At 34.4% G+C, this 19,067-nt stretch overlaps 3 protein-coding genes and 1 pseudogene across 4 annotated transcripts; 1 reads left to right on the top strand and 3 right to left on the bottom strand.

Moving 5' to 3' along the window:
* Positions 1-299: 299 nt before the first annotated feature.
* On the bottom strand, positions 300-1,029 carry LOC133881243 (AT-hook motif nuclear-localized protein 17-like; annotated as a pseudogene).
* Positions 1,030-6,479: 5,450 nt separating this feature from the next.
* Positions 6,480-9,338, bottom strand: LOC133881009 (large ribosomal subunit protein eL38z/eL38y-like). Of its 2 annotated transcripts, none has more exons than XM_062319978.1 (3): positions 9,206-9,338; positions 6,922-7,105; positions 6,480-6,734 (listed from the first exon to the last, which is right to left on the bottom strand). In XM_062319978.1, the coding sequence occupies exons 1-3, from the start codon at positions 9,227-9,229 to the stop codon at positions 6,712-6,714; spliced, it is 231 nt and encodes a 76-aa protein (XP_062175962.1). In that variant the 5' UTR covers positions 9,230-9,338; the 3' UTR covers positions 6,480-6,711. The 2 variants fall into 2 exon arrangements, with proteins under 2 accessions (XP_062175962.1, XP_062175963.1); XM_062319979.1 differs by lacking the exon at positions 9,206-9,338 and adding an exon at positions 7,240-7,377.
* Positions 8,895-14,582, bottom strand: LOC133881008 (FAD-linked sulfhydryl oxidase ERV1). The gene is made up of 7 exons (XM_062319977.1): positions 14,260-14,582; positions 13,376-13,453; positions 13,054-13,101; positions 11,622-11,686; positions 9,858-9,935; positions 9,206-9,336; positions 8,895-9,090 (listed from the first exon to the last, which is right to left on the bottom strand). The coding sequence occupies exons 1-6, from the start codon at positions 14,467-14,469 to the stop codon at positions 9,216-9,218; spliced, it is 600 nt and encodes a 199-aa protein (XP_062175961.1). The 5' UTR covers positions 14,470-14,582; the 3' UTR covers positions 8,895-9,090; positions 9,206-9,215.
* An 824-nt stretch (positions 14,583-15,406) lies between these two features.
* Positions 15,407-18,487, top strand: LOC133882214 (probable polyamine transporter At3g19553). The gene is made up of 2 exons (XM_062321331.1): positions 15,407-16,806; positions 17,760-18,487. Exons 1-2 carry the CDS (start codon positions 15,833-15,835, stop codon positions 18,295-18,297), a joined length of 1,512 nt encoding a protein of 503 aa, XP_062177315.1. The 5' UTR covers positions 15,407-15,832; the 3' UTR covers positions 18,298-18,487.
* The last annotated feature ends 580 nt before the right edge of the window (positions 18,488-19,067 follow it).

The following is a 19,067-nucleotide window of genomic DNA, read 5'->3' as shown; positions in this document are numbered from 1 at the left end:
AACGAAAAGTTATTTTACTAGAATATTTTTATATTCCCAAAAGCTACAATTCTTTGAAGATTGTTTTTGAATAAGAAATTTGTATTTTAAGGGTCTCAAATTATTTGATTGTGATAATGATTCAATGATTTAATCCCTATAAATGGCTTCTATATTTGGCGTTCAAATAAGAGGCATTTCTTTTGAACTAATAATTTCTTTTCAAAATACTATTTAAATGGAGGCTTTGATCTAATATCTTGTGAATATTGGATGATATCTTTATATATATATAGTTGACTTCTTTCAAGAGTCGCATATTAATCGCATAAAAAACTATTTTAAAACCGCATGTTTGGATGCAAATAAAATACAAATTCTACTTGCTACAGTGTTCGGGTTTTTTTTTTTTGAAATCTAGATATATAATACAACCAGCATTTAACCAAATACTAATCCGAATTCACTCCGAATTTCAAGCTCGAATTTCCCAATTCCAAGGCAAATTTTCAATTCCAACGCACGTCTTGGAGTGGGCGCCCAGATCACATCGATTGGGAAGTGATAGCTGTACATGGACATCACGCACGAATCACCTGACGCGTGCCCACTTTCTTCGCCACCCAACACCGGTGGAGAGTGCGCGTCGTCGCCCCCTCCGGACCCCAAGTTTTGGACCTCGTCCTCGGCTGGAATCCAGTGTTAGGAGGGGTTGTCGAAGGATGCAGCGATTATGAAGACGGGCCTGGCGGCGACGAGGCTGCTGATGATCTGGCCCTAGGGGCCTGTGAGGGAGATAGAGAAGCCGTTGGGGACAGGGAAGGACGTGGTGCCTAGGAACGAGGTGGTGGAGATGGAGAGGATGTTGAAGCGGCCGTGGAAGGTGACGGTGGCGTCGGGAGTTGGGGAGGACTGACAGAGGGTAACATTGGCAACGGTGCTGGAGCCGATGAGGACGCAGATGCCCATGTTCTTGCGGCAGCAAAAGCGGAAAATAGCCACAACGATGTCGCTTCCCCCGAGGACCTTGAGAACATTTTTTGCTCCAAACCAAAAACATTACTTGAATCAAGAGTTATTTTCCTATAGTATTTTCATGGTCACTAATTTGATAAGTTTGTTCGCCAATGTTCTATTTTTGAATAATTAAACCTTAATCTCAAGAATATTTATTTAGAGAAATTCGGCCCGTTAAAGAACTTTATCATTTTAGCACACAAGATCAACCCATTCACGTGTCACATGATCAAATGAAAAATTAATATATCTTATATGTTAATATGGAGCAACACCATAATGGAGGCTCTTATGGCTATCTAATTGTTACAACTATTATGAATAATCTTTTTTCTTTTTAATGCAAATATTAGCTTTCCCATATGCAGTTTCAAACAAGGTCTTGCATGCATGTTAATCTTTTCTTTAACGATTTTTAATTTTTTAAATAGTGAAGCAACCGTTAGTAGATGTAAAAGAAAAAAAAAATTAAAAATAGGTTGTCAAATTTATTTCATAAAAGATTATGAATTATAAACTATGGGATTCCTTTTTTCAAATGTCTCTTCATAATTGTAATGATTTATTTGTTTATTTTATTTATTAGTTCTCTTTTATTATAGATGCGGCATTTGGACAATTCACTTGCATTTGTAACTTTCAATATCTATAATACATTTGCATAAATAAATAGTATGGTGGTTTACCCTCTAGGCACTCCAGTAATATTACTAGTTTTTTAAACCAATAATTTCTTTTAAAATACTAGTTAAATAGAAGCTTTGATCTAATATGTTGTAAACATTGGATGATACATTGTGTTTTATATTTTATTTAATTTGCTTGAGCTTGGAGGATGATACCTCTTCACTTGTTATTTTACGTAAGTTTTTATAATTGCCTTTTGCCAAGAGTCGCATATTAATTATATAAAAAAGCTTCGCAAAACCTCATCCTCCTGGCTAAAGACATTACTTGAACCAAAAGTTTTACATAAAAAAAAAAAAAAAAAAAAAAAAAAAAAAAAAAAGAAGAAGAATAAGAAGTTTTTATTTTAAGGGTCTCAAGCTATTGATTCAAGGACTTAGTCCCAATAAATAACTTATATATTTGACATTCATATAAGAGAATTTCTAGAGCGAGAGAAATATGATGACTAGAAAATGTACGATAAAACTTATGTTGGTGATGATGAAATTGATTATCCTCGTAATACTTGAAGTGGATGCTAATGACCCTACGACTCTCTTTTATGTTTCCACTCCATTGCCAACCAGCCTTCATCCCTTCAAACTTGATAACGAGGGTATGAATTATATCAATATTTGCCTTGGCCTTAGGACAGTTAAAAAGTGTGGAGAAACACTGGGTATGGAGTTTTGTGTTGCTAAAAAGCTTCTTCAATGCCTTTTTAAGGATCCAAAGCATCCTAAACATCATCCCATTAGCCTTGAAGCTCTTCAAAGAAAGTGCTTTGTTTATTGTATCAATAAATTGAATTTTGGCCGGGATCATGCAAACTGTATAGTACGTTGCTATGAAGATAATATGAAGAAGAAGAACTGATCGAAATTCTATATCTAGAATCGATGAGCTCCAATTTTGGTAAGGTTTCCAACTACTTCTCTATTTTTCTCTTCACGGATATGAATATATACACTTATGAAGATCGAAGATATTGTTCCACAATATTTGTGAATCAATATTTTCTTATATTATAAAAAAAATGCTTAAATATCTTTTTGCCTCCCGTAATTTAACAACTTTATTTTTTATCTCATCTGCTTCATTTTGTATAACAGATAATACCTAATTTATGGCTAAAGGCAAAGATGGTACATTCATCCAACTTCCATCCAAAAATTTACGGAAGTCCACATTAGCACCATTAAGAAACTGACATATGTCCTATACCCCATTAAAAATAAAATAAATTTTTTTAAAAAAAAAAAAAAAAAAAAACTAAAAATATAAAAATATTGAAAACATTAATAAAAAAATAAAAAAATAAAAACTTTTTTAAAAAACATTTTGAGAAAGAAAAAAATAGAGGGGTGGTTCCTTTAGGCAAAATGGGGGTGGACGAACCACCCTCATGGCCCTTGGTGGTGGTTTGGCCACTCCCAAGGGTCAAACCCTAAGGCCGACCAAGTTTATTTTTTCGGCCACCCCTAGGCAGGCCATGGGAGTGGCTCAAGCCACCACTCCTTTTTTTTATTGTTTTTATTTTTTATTTTTTAATAGGGCGTAGGACACGTGTCAGTTTCTTAAGGATACTGATGTGGACTTCCGTCAATTTTTGGATGAAGGTACTATCTCCGTTTTTATTCATAAATGATGTATCATCTATGATATAAAATGAACCACATGGGCAAAAAATAAAATTGTTAAACCACATGGGAGTCAAATGCATTTAACCAAAAAAAAAAAATTACTTTTAACATTTTAATAGATTTTCAGGATAGCAATAGATAGAAGGTTCATTCTCATTTTTTTTTCTTTAAAAAATTATATTTAATCTCCTTAATCTAACACCTTTATGATACTTAGCTCCTTCATATTACCATTTCATTGCGATTGACATACTCCGTTAAATTTGTGTATTAGAGTGGATGAAAAGTTGCATGTGTTATTCGACTTAAAATACTTAAATTACTCTTCTATCACCTTTATCTATTTTTCTTTCTTTTTCTTTTTTTAACAAAATGATAATTTGAGCATTTCAAGTTAAAATTTTGTGTGTGCCATCTTGTACTGAACTTTCTATCAATTTTAATGCTACAATCTAAAAGATGGTGTAAGTATCAACAAATTGTAGTTTTGAATGAGCAAATGTCAAAAATTGAAGTTTGGAAGTATCTTTGCAAAAGAGATGTCAGTTTGGGAGGGTCAAGTGTAATTTTTCTTTCTTTATTTTTATTCTCATCACATTACGACTTGTTGCCCATTCGATCCCCATGTTATCTAATTTATGTACACCAACATTGTCTCACTTCTTGAATTTGTATTGGTGGCTTCAAGGTGGCTAAGATGGCACTATAGGTTGGTGAGCGGAATCTTGAATAGTTGGATTGTATGGATAACAACTCCTAGTTTTATTGCTCGCTTTATCTATGTCTCTCTTAAGTTGTAAGAATTTTGATGTATATAAACTTTTAAATGATTTTGTATTTGAATAATGGTTATGCGCATGATTGACCCCAATAATGTATTATTTTGGAGTTGTCTATGTTATTAGGCTATACGTGGGTTGATAACGACCATGTTAAATTTTTGGTTATTCGTGTTTAGATCTTGGAGATTCGGTAATTTGAATATTTCGACCTATGTTCATCATTTTATAATATGCCCCAACTACTGAAAAAACTTAACAGATGATATAAGCATCATATATTCCTCTTTTATCCGCAATTAGAAGTATTTCCAAAACATTAAAGAAACAAAAGAAAGAAAAACACAAAGAATCTACTTAAAGCCAGCTTTCATGGGCAATAGCTAGGAGTGTACACCGGTTACGGTTATTTCTTCGTAACTGCAACCACAACCGGGGTATCTGGTTATTCCCATTTAAATAACCGCAACCGCAATCAGTCAGTTGCAGTTATTACCAATCACCGGTTATTCGATTATTAAAAACAAATTATTAACCTGATAACCGATTTTCATACACATTGTTGATTTTTTTTTTTTTAGGTTTTTTTTTTATTATTAAAATATATATATATATATATATATATATATATATATATATATATATATATATATATATATATATATATATATATATCTAATTCGAACCATTCAATATTCAATGTTAAATAGTAAACACTATTGGACGTGCATAATTTTATTTACTATTCACCATTCATTCATCTCAATGAGCTTACAATTAAGTCCATAGATTAAATAAAATGATTGCAAAGAAAATCAAACAAACAAATATTATAAAATATAATGATAATTGTATTGTAATTAAAATATGACGACAATTCAAAAAAATACCAAACCTTCATATTAAAAAACTTAAGATGATTCATTCCTTGAATTTAAAGGTTGAGTTTGAGGCCCATCTACAATAAAAATAATGATTTGTATATATATAAACTAGTTACCGGTTTTTTAAAATCTTAAAACCGGTAACTACAACTGAGGTACCTGGTTATCCGGTGATTGTTATTTTGGATTTTATCAGTTTTTCAATTAACGATTGTTAATGGTTATTAACGGTTAATAACCGCACCACCTGTACACCCCTTGTAGCAGTTGTCACCCTTTTACCGAAAGGGGAAGGTGGGTCTCCCCCTTTGCGAGGGAGACATAGCGGGTAGGTTAATTTCTCCCTCTCTTATTTGGTTCAAGTGGTTTAATTTCTTCGGCTGAGTAATTTTTGTATTATTATATGCAATTGTATGATGCAATGGATGCATAGATAATCGTCGGAGGGAGGATTGGAAAACCCACAGAAGGGGGAAGTAAGAAGTTCACTATTTTTTTTTGTCGAGAGCTTCTACACATCCTCCCTTCATCCTCCCCTTATCACCCTTTTATAATAAAAAAATTGATTTTTATTAAAAAGTTGTCTCTGATGTGACATCAGAGACAACTTTTTAATAAAAACCAATTTTTTTAAGGAAAAAGGGGTGACAATGGGGGGATGAGAGTCTTCTCTTTAGCATTTCCCTTTTTTGTCACAAATACTGTAATTACATGTCATTTTTTTTTTTGTTTTTTGGAATTATTTTCATCTTTGGAGTTTGGATGTTGGCATCAACGTAATTAAGGAAAACCTTAGACCCCTCTTGACGTAATTGTTGTTATGTGACAGGCATCAACAACATGCCACGTGTGTATAAAATGTCCCCTCATTGATAAGTATTAACCGAGGTTTTTCATCTATACGAAGATAAAAAATGCATAAAAAAAAAAATAGAGGGCGAAGTGGGTGGCTGCTATGTGCAATATTGCTCTAATGATGCCTAATTCTATCGATTCTTGCAATTCTTGTATTGATCTTCTCTATCAAGATATTTCAACGCCATTTATCAATTAATTGCAAGAATTACGATCGATTCGAACAGCCAATTTAAAAAGAGTTTCAATGGGATTCACATGCCCGAACAAGTAGGCCTTACACCTCATGTTGCCCAAACATCTGTCCAGACAAATGAGCCCCCCATCAAGGCCCTCTCTTGTTTGAGGTTCAAATAGGTACAATTTGTCAACGACTTGCAACCAATCACAAAACTACGAGATGGGGTGTGGATGGTGAGTGATGTAGGGAATTTATGCCCAACAAAACTTTCCATCCGTCTGAGACACACAAAATCAAAACAAATGAAGCATAAAACAACCGTTGAGCAACGCACAAAAGAGTTCTCTCTAGTACTGTCGTTTCCTCCATGTGTGAGCCTTGCAATGTACATCCTCAACAACCCACTATAACATCGATCCTCTCTGCTGCTGCTGATACTAATCTCAATTTAAAATAAATTGAAGCGAAAAAGAATAATCAACTGGCCAAAGAATCCAGTTCAACCATTCAGAAATTTAACAAACAAATTCATCAAAATATGTCAAAGGAAACTGCAATGTTCCAAAAACGCGATTAAAGGGAACACCAGCAAGCCCAGATCCATTACAGATGAAAGTATTTGAATCAATGTGAAAGGCATAAAAATAAAGCAAAAATCTCTTGTTACTTGTTAGCCTTTTCTGCTAGGAATCATTTGACAATTTTCACAGCTCTTGCACGTTCAAACCTGCAAATTAACATGAAGGCGAGGAAAAATCAGCTGATTTGTCACCAAGAATGAACTCATCCCATTGGACCAAACCCGAATTGAAGCGTTGAGAAAAGACTAGAAAAGATGGGTCAATGGGTCATGCATGGGCAGTGGATCTCAGCCAAAAAATAAAAAATAAAAAAAAGATTTTTTTCATACTGACCAGGAGGGAGAGACTGCTTCAACTTGTTAGCCTTCTCTTGGTCGAAGACGCAAAGCGTGTAGAGGTACTTGGAGCAACGGACCTTGAACTTGACAACGCCTTTGCTCTTCTTGATCCTCACAGAGCGCGCATCTTTCCTTCTTGCAGTGACGATGAAATCTTTGATCTCGTGGATTTGCTTAGGCTGTGGGTTAAGCGACAGAGAACAGAAAAACACACTTCTGTAAAAACCAAGAAAAAATGACAACAAAAGAAGAAAGCCAAAAAAAACCAGAATAATGCCGAGAAAGAATAGAGATGGAGATTGGAGAGTAGTACCATGTTGACAGAGAAAGCTAGAGCTCTTCCAAGCAAAACCCTAGCGAAGACAAGAATATATAAACTGGGCTATCTGGGTTTTAAACACCAATGGCGGCCCATTAGCTTTATCACTGAATTTGGCCCATGTTATTTTTGACCCGTCTTTCTGTATTTGGATTGAATTTGAGATTATTTACAAAAAATAAATAAATAAAAGATTTTAGACCTCGGTGAAGGAATTAACAAAGAAATAGATTTTTATTTTTATTTTTTCAAATAAATGTATCTTTTTCTTTTGTAAGTAAAATGTGAGCAAACAAGTAGGGGAGGGGGTCATTTCCATGATCAAGCCAGATAGGCAGGCAGGAATAGAAGGAGATGAGAATGCAACTAAAAAAAAGAATTTGGAGACGGCCCATTTTGTCACATTGTGGATATAAAAATTTGAACTTCTGAGAACTTTTCTAACCTTCCGGGAGGAAGCAGGGATGGTGTTGAAAATGTCATAAATAATAGGAACCGTTTTCTAGTCCACTGTGAAGTTTGGATGATTGAGAGCCAGAATGACAATGAGAGACTCATCCTTAGAATGAAATTGTTGAGGCTCAGCATTTGATCTGCAAGGAGAGCTACTAGCACTTTCCATTTATATATTTGGGTCAAATGGGATACTAAAAAGGAATTTGACTTTGATAATCTTTCACGTGGGTTTGCAGGAGACAATTGCTTGTAAGGAAAATTACTAATTATTTTCACTCATTTTTCGAAGGAAAAATTATTGAATTACTCCCCAAGTATTGTTCTTTTATCAAATCATTCCTTGAATTTATATTTTTATCTTTCTTTTATCTCCATGAATTTGTTCTCATTATCAAATCAATCATTCCATTTGATGATTCTAAGTGTGTTAACGTAATTTTATTTCTTTGGAATATTTGAAACCGGCTCATATTGTAACACATTTGTATAATCGACCACTCATCACTCATACCATATTGACACTAAGAACTAAATATGGCATTCCAGAGTGGAAATACTTTGCTCCTTTTAATAAACAAAATTTACATTACATTAATTTATGTGCCACTATGCATATTCATTGTCAAGCAATTGCGAAAAAAAGAAGGAAATATTCATTTAACTCAAATAATAATAATAATAATGGGGAAGAAAATTTAGTTCCTTTCATCATGGAATCACCCTTCAAGTTCCTTTCAACATGAAGTCAATATTAGTATGTATAACAAAGTTCATTAACTTTAGATTATCTTTCATTTGTTTAATTTAAATAATGCTACTATGTACACTTATCATATTCATTTCACATACGTTAACATGACGTGATTTACTTAAAAAAAAAAAAAAAAAATGACGTGATTTAAGTGTCTTCTCATATTAGCCACTTAAAACACACCGATGTAAAATAGATATAATAAATTAGTATAAGAAGTACTCATTTAATTTTAAAAAAAATATATATAATTGTTCAAAAATAAAAATAAAAAATATATATATTTAAAAAATGATCCTTCTAACTAGTTGCTTCATTTTGCATACTTTATATGTACTTAGGTGCCGTCTTTATTGTTTTAAATAATATTGTCAATTACTAATAAAAAAAATATATTATAAAGAATGGATAATTTACATCAACCAAATGGTGCATCAAAGTATGAAGGCCCGGAAAATCAAAGGGATTTTACTTCCCTGAGAGCTATATTTGTTTTTTATATATATCAAAGTAATTGATTCCAATGAATGGGAGAATAGAAAATTCGAGTTAGTGACCTCCGCTTTATAAGCCGTGGTCCCTAATTGATTGAGTTATCTCTTAGAGTTGAGAGCTATATCTCTCATCAACACGATATCCTATAATTACAAATATATTGAACATGTAGATAGTATCATTAATAATAATAAAAAAAAATCAAAAAAATTGAAAATTATATTTAAAAATATAGTTATATTTTAGTGCATTTGATACCTTCACTTTCTTAACGTGTTTCATCCCCAAATTCTGTCATATTTCCAAGAAGATCACATGCACGCTGCTCACACTCCAGCTTGCCCCACCTTGCATCAACTCGCTCGCATGGGAATATAAGTTTGCCAAGGCTGCAGTAACACCCTTATATTAACATTAACAAGATCAAGAAGATAGCCAAGGTAGTTAAATTCAGGTTTCCAAGCTTAGGCTTTTAAGGTCAAATAGTATCTAAGAAATGACCAGGACAGGTGAACTGGTCAAACAGCCAGCAAGTTCCCTAGTTATCCTTCAGACACTAATATGGGTCATCTAAAAACATATCACCATCTGTTGAATTCCAGTTGTCCATGGAATAAGAAATGGTATCATTTGTATTTTTGTAGAGTATTTATGTGTGTGTTTGTGTGTACATATATCACGGCAATAACCATAAATAAATAAAACCTCCGAAACAATTGTCCCTTTTATAAACTCCTATTGATTCTATTGCATCTATTATGAGACTTCTAACTCTTTAAGATTTAACTCATTCAAGATAATAAATACATCCATTATATTCAATAGAACATTTAAATAGGGCATCCAAATTCTAAGAACAAACTAACTGGCCCTCCCTAGATTTCCACTTCCAAACTATCAATATAGTTACCTTCTGTTAACAACATTATGCACATGACATAGCCATTGGGAGAACTCAGCATGAGATCCAGCCTGTACAGGATTTGCTCTGTCAAACATGTACCAAAGATGCATCCACAAGTTAGGAAGGATATAAACGTAGCATCCCCATCATAGAGGGATTTTTCGGAAAACAACATTTGGCTTAGAATTACACATTTTTAATTCCAGGGTTCTGCTGAATTTGAAAGTTATCACTGGGTAGGTTTCAATACCAAGGCTCAATCCAATTAAGTCCATAGTGTCTACCAATTTCGCTACATCCTCCCCCCCCCTTTTTTTGTTGTTTTAAAATTAGGATCTCATTATGATGCCTTTCCTCCATGAGTTTGTGTTAGGAATTATGTAAACATAGCAATCACATATGAAGGATGATGTGTGAGTCTGTGTATAGAATTAAAAGGCACAAAACCCATTAACACAGTGGAGCTATGCGCAAAGTGGGAAGCAAAATAAAAGATGATAAGCAAATTTGAGATTACCTCTCTTCATAAAATATAAATGTAATATTATAACTATGGAATGGCTCATTTACGTAGTATCAAAAAAAATTATTTCAATTTTAAGCAGCGTGCAGACTAAATTAAATTCCAACTGATCTCAAAGTGGTCCAAAAATCTTTGATCCAAAATAGGAAATAGGAGACATGCCTATCATCTCTCTCTCCCTCTCTATTTTCCTTGTTTTTTCTCCATAAAATGGACAACTTCCACATAGGCTGTGACGCAGGACTGAAGCAGTGGAAAGGGATGGTCAACTTCTACAACCAGTGATTACCCTAGAATCCACCAGGGGCCCTAGAATCTACAAGGAAGAATCTTGAATCCACAAGGTGAAGAGAGAAATTCTGAAAATTTTATTAATAATTCAAAATAAGCATGAGGATCAAGAGGATGTAGAATGGCTAAACAAAGGATATAACATTCAAATTATTCTCACCTAACCAAATCAAATCTTGCTCCCACCACAACCAAGGAGAGAATGTGATGATTTCCACGTGATTGACCTTGATTCCCATTGTTTGATCTTTCCCAAAATACCTAGGTCACTTTTCCTACATGAGGCTGGAAATGGATAACAAAGCCAACAAGGGTGTAGTCAAAGAGATCACTCCGAAGGAGAGTGATTTGGCCCAAGAAGCATAGCAAGCATGAATGACATTGTAATTGAATTATATCATTTATCTTTTGCATAGCATTTATATATCTATAAACATGCACTCCCATAAACAGAGGATTACTTCAAGATTTGGACAAATGACAGGTGCAAGGATGTGTCTCTTGACTATCACCCTAGATATAACTACATTCTTGTTTGCAATATTACAACTCCATTTGTGTCCTAATACACTACGGGAACATAAAGGAGCAACATCCCTTTTAGGGTCACCCAAAGCACCTCATTAAACTTATTTCAGCTAGTCTACAGCAGATGCATAAGCTTAAGTATGGCGGTAGACCAAATAATATAATAGCTGCCAATAGAAAGACAGCAGCTCCTATTGACAAGCAATAGCAGTTTGATGATATGCAGTCTCAGCACCAGAAAGGATTGGCAAGGTAGGAAAGATGAATTGATGACTATGAACGTGATAATAATTGAATATGAATCAGGTATATTGGTCATGAACTTAACTAAAAATAATACAATAATAAAAAATAAAAAATAAAAACACTTGAGATTTGTAATCCAAAATTATTCACAGGTGCAGGGTCTGAAGAAGAGAATAATATACCTCAGAACTTCTTTGAAGTGATCTGCACACTCCTTGCAAGGGTACATTCGAGAAAATATTGCCATCTGCAAGATGAATGCAATCATGTTAGTTGCTTACAATAGCTAAAAAGGGCAACAGCTACGATGGTAACATACAGTTGTTCTCACTCCATGTGTGTACAGGTTTCAAGTATAACCATTTATTTCCAAAAAAAATAGGGATATAACTTTCTGAGCTAAAAAGATTTTGATCGTATTTTCAATTCAGAAAGAGTGACATAATGAACTTTTTAGAGTTAGTGTATGAAAAACATTTTTTCTTTCTCACAAAATGAAAGATAAAACAATCTTTCGAAGTGGGTTTGTAGTCAGTTAAGCACATTAATACAGCCACTCAAGCCCATGCCAAATCTACAATATCCTGGATTGAGGTCCAAATTTTGGTGTTGCTTCATTCTCTGTAGGCATCTAGGTTTCTACTGGAGATAAAATGTACCAGTACTGGATAATCTAGTTTTTTTTTTCCAATTAAGCATAATGATCTTACGAATACAGCACATAGATGAAACAACCCAAAACATCCACACTGCGCTGAACTTTATGCTGTCAAGGAATGAGAATCTTAGTGTATCAATTTTCATAAGAGAATGTGATATCACTTTCAAAACAAATGAAGCTTAAGAAATTGGAGATAAGCATTAGGGTCAGTGGCCCAAGGCTGATACTGGGTTAGGTTAACCCAATGATAGCCTGTTCTACTCTTAAAGCTGCTCATTCTGTGGCCCTGCCTTTTGGTGCACATTAATTAATAGACAACAAAATTGAGCTTCATAGATGAGAAATAATTCTTTCGAGACACTCCGTCCTAGTATCATATCAATCATTATCTTCTCACTACCAGAACTAATACCACCATCATAACCAATGATGATGCATTTCTTAGACCAGCCAGATCTACAAAATGAACAGTTATCATCAATTTCAGCACAGCAATAATCATATTTGGTATATTTGATTAATTTAGTGAATCAAAAAAATTGGATCAGTCTTTTTCATGACTTCTATGACATTCCGTTTAAGCCAACCGATCCTACTTAAACCACACCAATGACTTGAGTAACTGTTTAGTTTCACATATAATGTCCCTATACCTTTATCATTAAAATAATTATTTCTTATGAATATTGCTTTGCCTGAAATCCTCCAAGAAAGTCCATTAAATTCTCATCAACATCATTACCTAGCATCACTCTTGATTTCTTATTTCAGTAAAAGCTACTTCCAACTTATCTTCCCATCATTAACCATGAAGTTGAAAATTAAAAGTGAACAGTGATAACAGGTTTGAAGAGAAATAATAGGTGACTTTCAATATCAAAATAAATAGTCAAATGTGACGAATGGATGGAAATATGAGAAGAGACCACACACAGAGAGATAGACTAACATACCAATTCTTTTACATCCTTCTTCTGTTGCCTTGTTGGATTATCTGGATACTGAGAAGATCAAAAAGGTCTTTTACATTGTTGCATATAACAAAATAAGAAAACGAGACAATAAATTGACATAGATTGTTGCTTCTCTCATCCAAAAGAAGATTAACTTTTCTTCCAACAGGTCATTCTAACCAACATTTAAAAAAAAAAATGAAAAGTAATGAAAAATGAAAAACATGTATTAGAGTTGTGAATTCAAGAAGTATAAGTGTATAACCAACCGGGGGTGGGAGAAGGGGATATAAAACCATCAAAGCAATGGAAATGAGAAAACCTGAGCAGCAAGGGTGTGAAGAAAAGTCCAAGATGCCCTTCCAAGCTCTTCTTTGGTTACAGGTGAAGCAGATTTTCCCTGAAGAGAAGGGAATAATTGTGAGTCATAATGCAATTTTTCACCTAAATTGCTATGTAGATTATGATTCAATTAGTTGGTAATTAATCCAAACTACGTAGTGGAAACACAACTTATGAATAAGTAACCACATTTCTTTTTAAAAAATTTAGGAAAGGAAAGAAACTCACATGCTGGTGGACCTCACTGGATCACCTTCTATACACATGGTGACTTCAGTTAAAACCCTAAATGCAAACCCCTCTTTTGTCACCCATTTAAATAGGCTGTGTTAGGTTGATGAGAAAAACAAGGGCCCAAAAAAATCCTTCGGTGCAACTTAAATGGGCCAGTTCAACACTTGGCACCAGACTGGCACGAAATGGACACATAAACCACTTATATGGCTCAAACAAGGACACTATTCTGACCAGTATTCACCATTAACTGCGTCCGCAGCTGAAAATTTCTAAAATAACAGATATCATTGGCTTAGAGAACCCAATGAAGACCAAGAAACCGCGCTTACAACACATAAAACAATACCCAATCTTCACAATTTTAAGATACGCCAAATAAGCAAAAGATAGAACACAGCAATACCAAAGTGAAAGTTCTTTTGCAATTAGAAGATAAAGACCCTCATGCAATAACATAGAAAAATCAGAGTGCACTATTCACTTCGGACTTTTGTCAAACAGTTACTAAGCTTCAACTCAATGACATTTAAAACAAACAATTAAAAAAGAAACACACAGATATATGGAATACAAATACAGATACGAAGTGAATGAATTGGCCTAGAGGACGAGAAGAAAAATGGGTACCTTGTTGAGAATGTCATTGGGTTGGAGAGGGGCAGCAGAGTCATTGCTTGATGGGTTTACTTTGGATGGGGAAGAGAGAGACAATGGAGGCTTTTTTCTTGTGGGTGATGGGTGGTGAGGTTGGCCTAAGAGATTGGAGAGATGGGTTTGAATGGAGCTTGAGACTTTCTCAAAGGTTTGGCAGAGAGCCTGCAATGGATTTTCAGACATTCTTGAGACTGAACGAGAGAGCGGCAAATAGACATTTGTTACTCTAAACGTCTCAAAATATATGTTTATGACATATTTTAGGAAAAAATATAACCAAAAAAAAAAAAAAAATCTTATTTTAAAATTGTTCTCTGCATTTTGAAGGTAATTAAAGTAACCTATTAAACTACGTGCCAAAAATATAACTTTTATCTAAATATTTCTATTATACTTTTGTCACATGTCTTACATTATATTAAAAATAAATAAATTTAAAAATAAAATAAAAAATTAATTAAAATAATTAAAAATAAACAATAATAAAAAATCTTAATGACTGGGCATCTTATTTTTGCCGAAGTGGCAGAACCATTCCAAGACCCTTGGGGTGGCCAAAACCATCTCAAGGGCCTTGAGGTGGTGCAGCAATTCTTTTTTGGCCTAAAAATAGTTTCAGCCACCCTTACGGTCAATCTGAAAGTAATTAAACCACCCCTGATAGCTGTATTATTTCTCAACCAAGGTGGCTAAGTCTCTCCAGCCATGGCAGTGGCGGGACAGCCTAACCCTGGTTGGTTCGTTCCTAATCACTATGGGAAATATAACATTTTTCTATATTATTTATATGTCCATGTGTTATATTTTAATTATTTTAACATAAATTTTTGAATGAAAAATTTGAAAATTTCATTAATCAAAGATAATGAACAGGTGAGAAGTTTTCATTTTGAAATTAAATCACTTAGAAAGATTTTTTTTTTTTTTTTTTTTTAAAAAAATTTTGTTTCTTTAGACGAGATGAAACAGAAAAGAGTAGAAAAGGTCTCTAGAAGAACGTCATCACGATCGCGTGGCTTACCACTTTTTAGGTACTAACCGGCAATTCTCTTTCCAAATTGGCTCATAATTCAACGTGCGAATCTATCACGCAACCCATGAAAATTGCTTGTCGCTTATTCAGTTATTCCTTCGGAGGCTCCACCTATTGCCACGTGCTTCTGACCGCGCGTTTAATAACGTAAAACCCATCAAAGTCAAGGATTGATTTTTCTTCTCAATGTGATAACAATGGATCTCCCATTTCTGTGCAGAATCAAATGCTTTTGTCCCAGTATTCCACATCCTGAAGGAGTAGGATAAGAGAGAGATATCAAATCTCTCTCTACGAATTTCAGGCTATACCCACTTGTGTAATCCCTCAAAACAGGTAGTTTCTGAAAAACTAGATTCAATCTACCGCTTCATATTAGATTAGTTTGGTTGATGGGTTTTTGCTTCATAACCCAGAAAAGATCTGATATTTAAGCATATCCTAGCTGACTAAATCCTATAAACTAGTTGTAGTTCAAAGTTTCGATCTCTCCATCTCCCTCTTTGTCTGTGGATGGGTGAAGAGGGAATGGTAAGTGATGAAAAGAGCACTACTGTGAAAACAAATCCAAAACTAACATTACTGCCTCTTATAGCTCTAATTTTCTATGAGGTTTCTGGGGGTCCTTTTGGAGTGGAGGATTCAGTCAGGGCTGGAGGAGGCCCTCTTTTGTCTTTGCTTGGTTTCTTGATTTTCCCTTTAGTTTGGAGCATTCCTGAAGCTTTAGTGACAGCGGAGCTTGCCACAAGCTTCCCTGAAAATGGTGGATATGTTATTTGGATATCAACAGCTTTTGGCCCTTTCTGGGGATTTCAGGAAGGGTTCTGGAAATGGTTTAGTGGGGTTATGGACAATGCCCTTTACCCTGTCTTGTTCCTCGATTACTTGAAGCATTCGTTTCCAATCTTTAACAATTTGGCTGCACGAATACCATCTCTATTAGGAATTACAGTTTCATTGACTTATTTGAATTATCGTGGCCTGCATATTGTTGGGTTTTCCGCAGTTACCCTTGCAGCTTTCTCACTTTTCCCATTTCTGGTGATGGCTATCCTTTCAATTCCCCGAATAAGGCCTAAGCAGTGGCTAGTTGTAGATTTTAAGAAGGTGGATTGGAGGGGGTACTTCAATAGCATGTTTTGGAATTTGAATTATTGGGATAAGGCAAGTACTCTTGCTGGTGAGGTTGAAAATCCGAGCAAGACATTTCCAAAGGCGCTTTTTGGGGCTGTGGTTTTGGTGGTTTCATCATATTTGATTCCACTACTTGCAGGAACAGGTGCTACAAAGTCTGCACCTAGTGAGTGGAGTGATGGCTATTTTGCAGAAGTTGGGATGTTGATAGGTGGCTATTGGCTCAAGTGGTGGATTCAAGCAGCTGCTGCAATGTCTAACATGGGGCTGTTTGAAGCAGAAATGAGTGCTGATGCCTTTCAACTTCTTGGGATGAGTGAGATGGGATTGCTTCCAGCTATATTTGCTTCAAGGTCAGTCACTTTGCCTTGTTTGCTTCCTTACTAGGTGCTTTCTTTGAGACACTTTTCTACTTCCCGTTTTATTTGAAGTTTAAGATTTTGGAAGCAACTTTTTTGAAAGAGAAATGCTATTTATTAGACGGTTATACGACTGTTATACAATTAGGATGACGTGATAGTGAAAATTAGCAATTGATTTTTCTTTTCTAGATGCCATTGTTGATTCAAAAGCTGATTTTTATTTCCATGTCATCCCAGTTATAGGGCAGTCGTATAGCAATCTACTAAATAGCATTATTCATTTGGAAATGTTAAAGACATATCTAGCCCTCAGCTAGATATATGTCCGCAAGATAAAAGGCCTACGTCTATGCACACTCAAGATAAAGATAAGAGCTAGTGTAGAGGATCTAAGTGATAAGGTTTATTGTTTAGCATTCAAATAATCAGAATTAGTTATTGTTTAGCATTCAAACACTTAGATCAGATTATAGTCTTTCATTCTCATCACATTTGTACTCTCCTACTCAAATGTAATTTCTTTCTATTCTCTATATATACAAGAGCCTAAACCATTGTTTGGTAAGGTAGCATCAAAGCAAACACAGGTTTCTTTAGATTTTATAGAAAATAACCTCTCATTGCTTTCTAAATTTACTTCTGAAGAAGAAATTAACAGTATGGTCGGTATGGTGCTTATCTCCTGGCCTTTTTAACAAAATACTATGTCAGTATTCAAAATGGACTTATTCTTCCCCTGGTCTACCCAACAACCATATGTTTCATGCTTCTTTTAAGCACAATTCAATCTTATTTGAAGTATTTTTCAATATTTTTGCTTCCAATCTCCAAAATAATTGGCTGTTACATGAATTTTGACTAAAGTTTGGATGAAAAAGAAAGAAAGAAAGAAAACACTGTGGTGAGCTATTATGTGACAATCATTCTCCAAATTTTCCTTGTAGATCGAGGTATGGGACACCAACCATTAGCATTTTGTGCTCTGCCACTGGAGTTATCTTCTTGTCATGGATGAGTTTTCAGGAAATCTTGGAATTTCTTAATTTCTTATATGCTATAGGAATGCTTCTTGAGTTTGCTGCTTTTATAAAATTGAGAATAAAGATGCCAGATCTTCATAGACCTTATAGAGTTCCATTGCAAACATTTGGGGTGATGATGCTTTGCTTGCCTCCTTCATTGATGCTTGTTCTTGTTATGTGCTTGGCTTCTGTGAAGACATTCATAGTTAGTGGTGCAGTAATAGTCACTGGGTTTTTACTGTATCCTACTTTAGTTCATGCCAAGGATAGGAAATGGGCACGATTTGATGCAGAACAACCTCCTTTGTCTCCCAATAACACACCTGTGGAAGGCCATTCAGGTGTGTCACAGCTGCATCAAGAAGTTCAGGATGAGGCTATTGGTCTTCTTTCGAGCTCGTCATCTACAAGACAAGAATCCTCTGAAATGTTGTTGGAAGAAGACTTGAAGTCGGAGTAAGGGGAGACCACCTTGGTATACTTCTTTACTATAGGGATAGGTATCCAGGCTGCCATATTTTATTAACTATTCATTCTTATAATTATTATTGGAGATGGGATTTGACCATTCACATTGACAACACTAGATTAATTCTTCAATTGCTTATTGATATCTTCCATATTTAAGAGCTCATGTTATTATTTGACCACTGAGATTTCTTAATGATTTTTATTATGAAATTTCCACTCATCTGCATTCTGGTTGGAGGCCCATTGTTCACGTTTATCGTCTCCAGTTGAGTTATAACATGAAAACTTTTGTTCCCCTATTAATACTTTGATATATTTCCCTTTGGATATTGAAAGATAAATCATTTGTAAAGCGAAACAACCTGAATTTCAAACATGAATTTTTAAGCTGCATCGTAGCTTGGCTTGTGCTTAAACTTTTATAAAGTCGCTCAAATCAAGCTCAAACAGATCCAAATTCTGCTGGACTTGGCTCCTTAGCAACCCTATTCAAAAAACATGACAATAATAACAATAACAACAATAATAATAATAATAATGAAGAGCTTCACTAATAACTCCTAATCTTTCATCACTTTTAAAGTAAGGCATCCAAACTTTAAAACGTGTTAATTTAAGGTATTCATCTTTCAATTTTTTTCAATATCAACCCTCTATTAGAATTTTTTGTTAAATCATGTCAAAATTCTCAAAATACTTTTTTTTTTTTTAAGAAAAAAGTTGCAAAGATTTTAGTGTTGGTAGAATTTAACAGAATTT

Source organism: Alnus glutinosa, chromosome 11 (genome assembly GCF_958979055.1).
Source record: "Alnus glutinosa chromosome 11, dhAlnGlut1.1, whole genome shotgun sequence".
Taxonomy (NCBI): Eukaryota; Viridiplantae; Streptophyta; class Magnoliopsida; order Fagales; family Betulaceae; genus Alnus; species Alnus glutinosa.
This window is presented reverse-complemented; position numbering and strand designations above follow the sequence as displayed.

What these genes read in the sequence shown, in the direction of transcription:
- LOC133881009 (XM_062319978.1), bottom strand. Translation starts at nt 9,229, where the DNA reads ATGAAACACGTTAAGAAAGTGAAG. An exon ending in AACACGTTAAGAAAGTGAAG is followed by an intron (nt 7,106 to 9,205) that starts GTATCAAATGCA and finishes CTTAACCCACAG; the next exon opens with CCTAAGCAAATCCACGAGAT. An exon ending in GAAGCAGTCTCTCCCTCCTG is followed by an intron (nt 6,735 to 6,921) that starts GTCAGTATGAAA and finishes GTTAATTTGCAG; the next exon opens with GTTTGAACGTGCAAGAGCTG.
- LOC133881008 (XM_062319977.1), bottom strand. Translation starts at nt 14,469, where the DNA reads ATGTCTGAAAATCCATTGCAGGCTCTCTGCCAAACCTTTGAGAAAGTC. An exon ending in CCAATGACATTCTCAACAAG is followed by an intron (nt 13,454 to 14,259) that starts GTACCCATTTTT and finishes CCTTCTCTTCAG; the next exon opens with GGAAAATCTGCTTCACCTGT. An exon ending in AGAAGGATGTAAAAGAATTG is followed by an intron (nt 11,687 to 13,053) that starts GTATGTTAGTCT and finishes TTCATCTTGCAG; the next exon opens with ATGGCAATATTTTCTCGAAT.
- LOC133882214 (XM_062321331.1), top strand. Translation starts at nt 15,833, where the DNA reads ATGGGTGAAGAGGGAATGGTAAGTGATGAAAAGAGCACTACTGTGAAA. An exon ending in CCAGCTATATTTGCTTCAAG is followed by an intron (nt 16,807 to 17,759) that starts GTCAGTCACTTT and finishes TTTTCCTTGTAG; the next exon opens with ATCGAGGTATGGGACACCAA.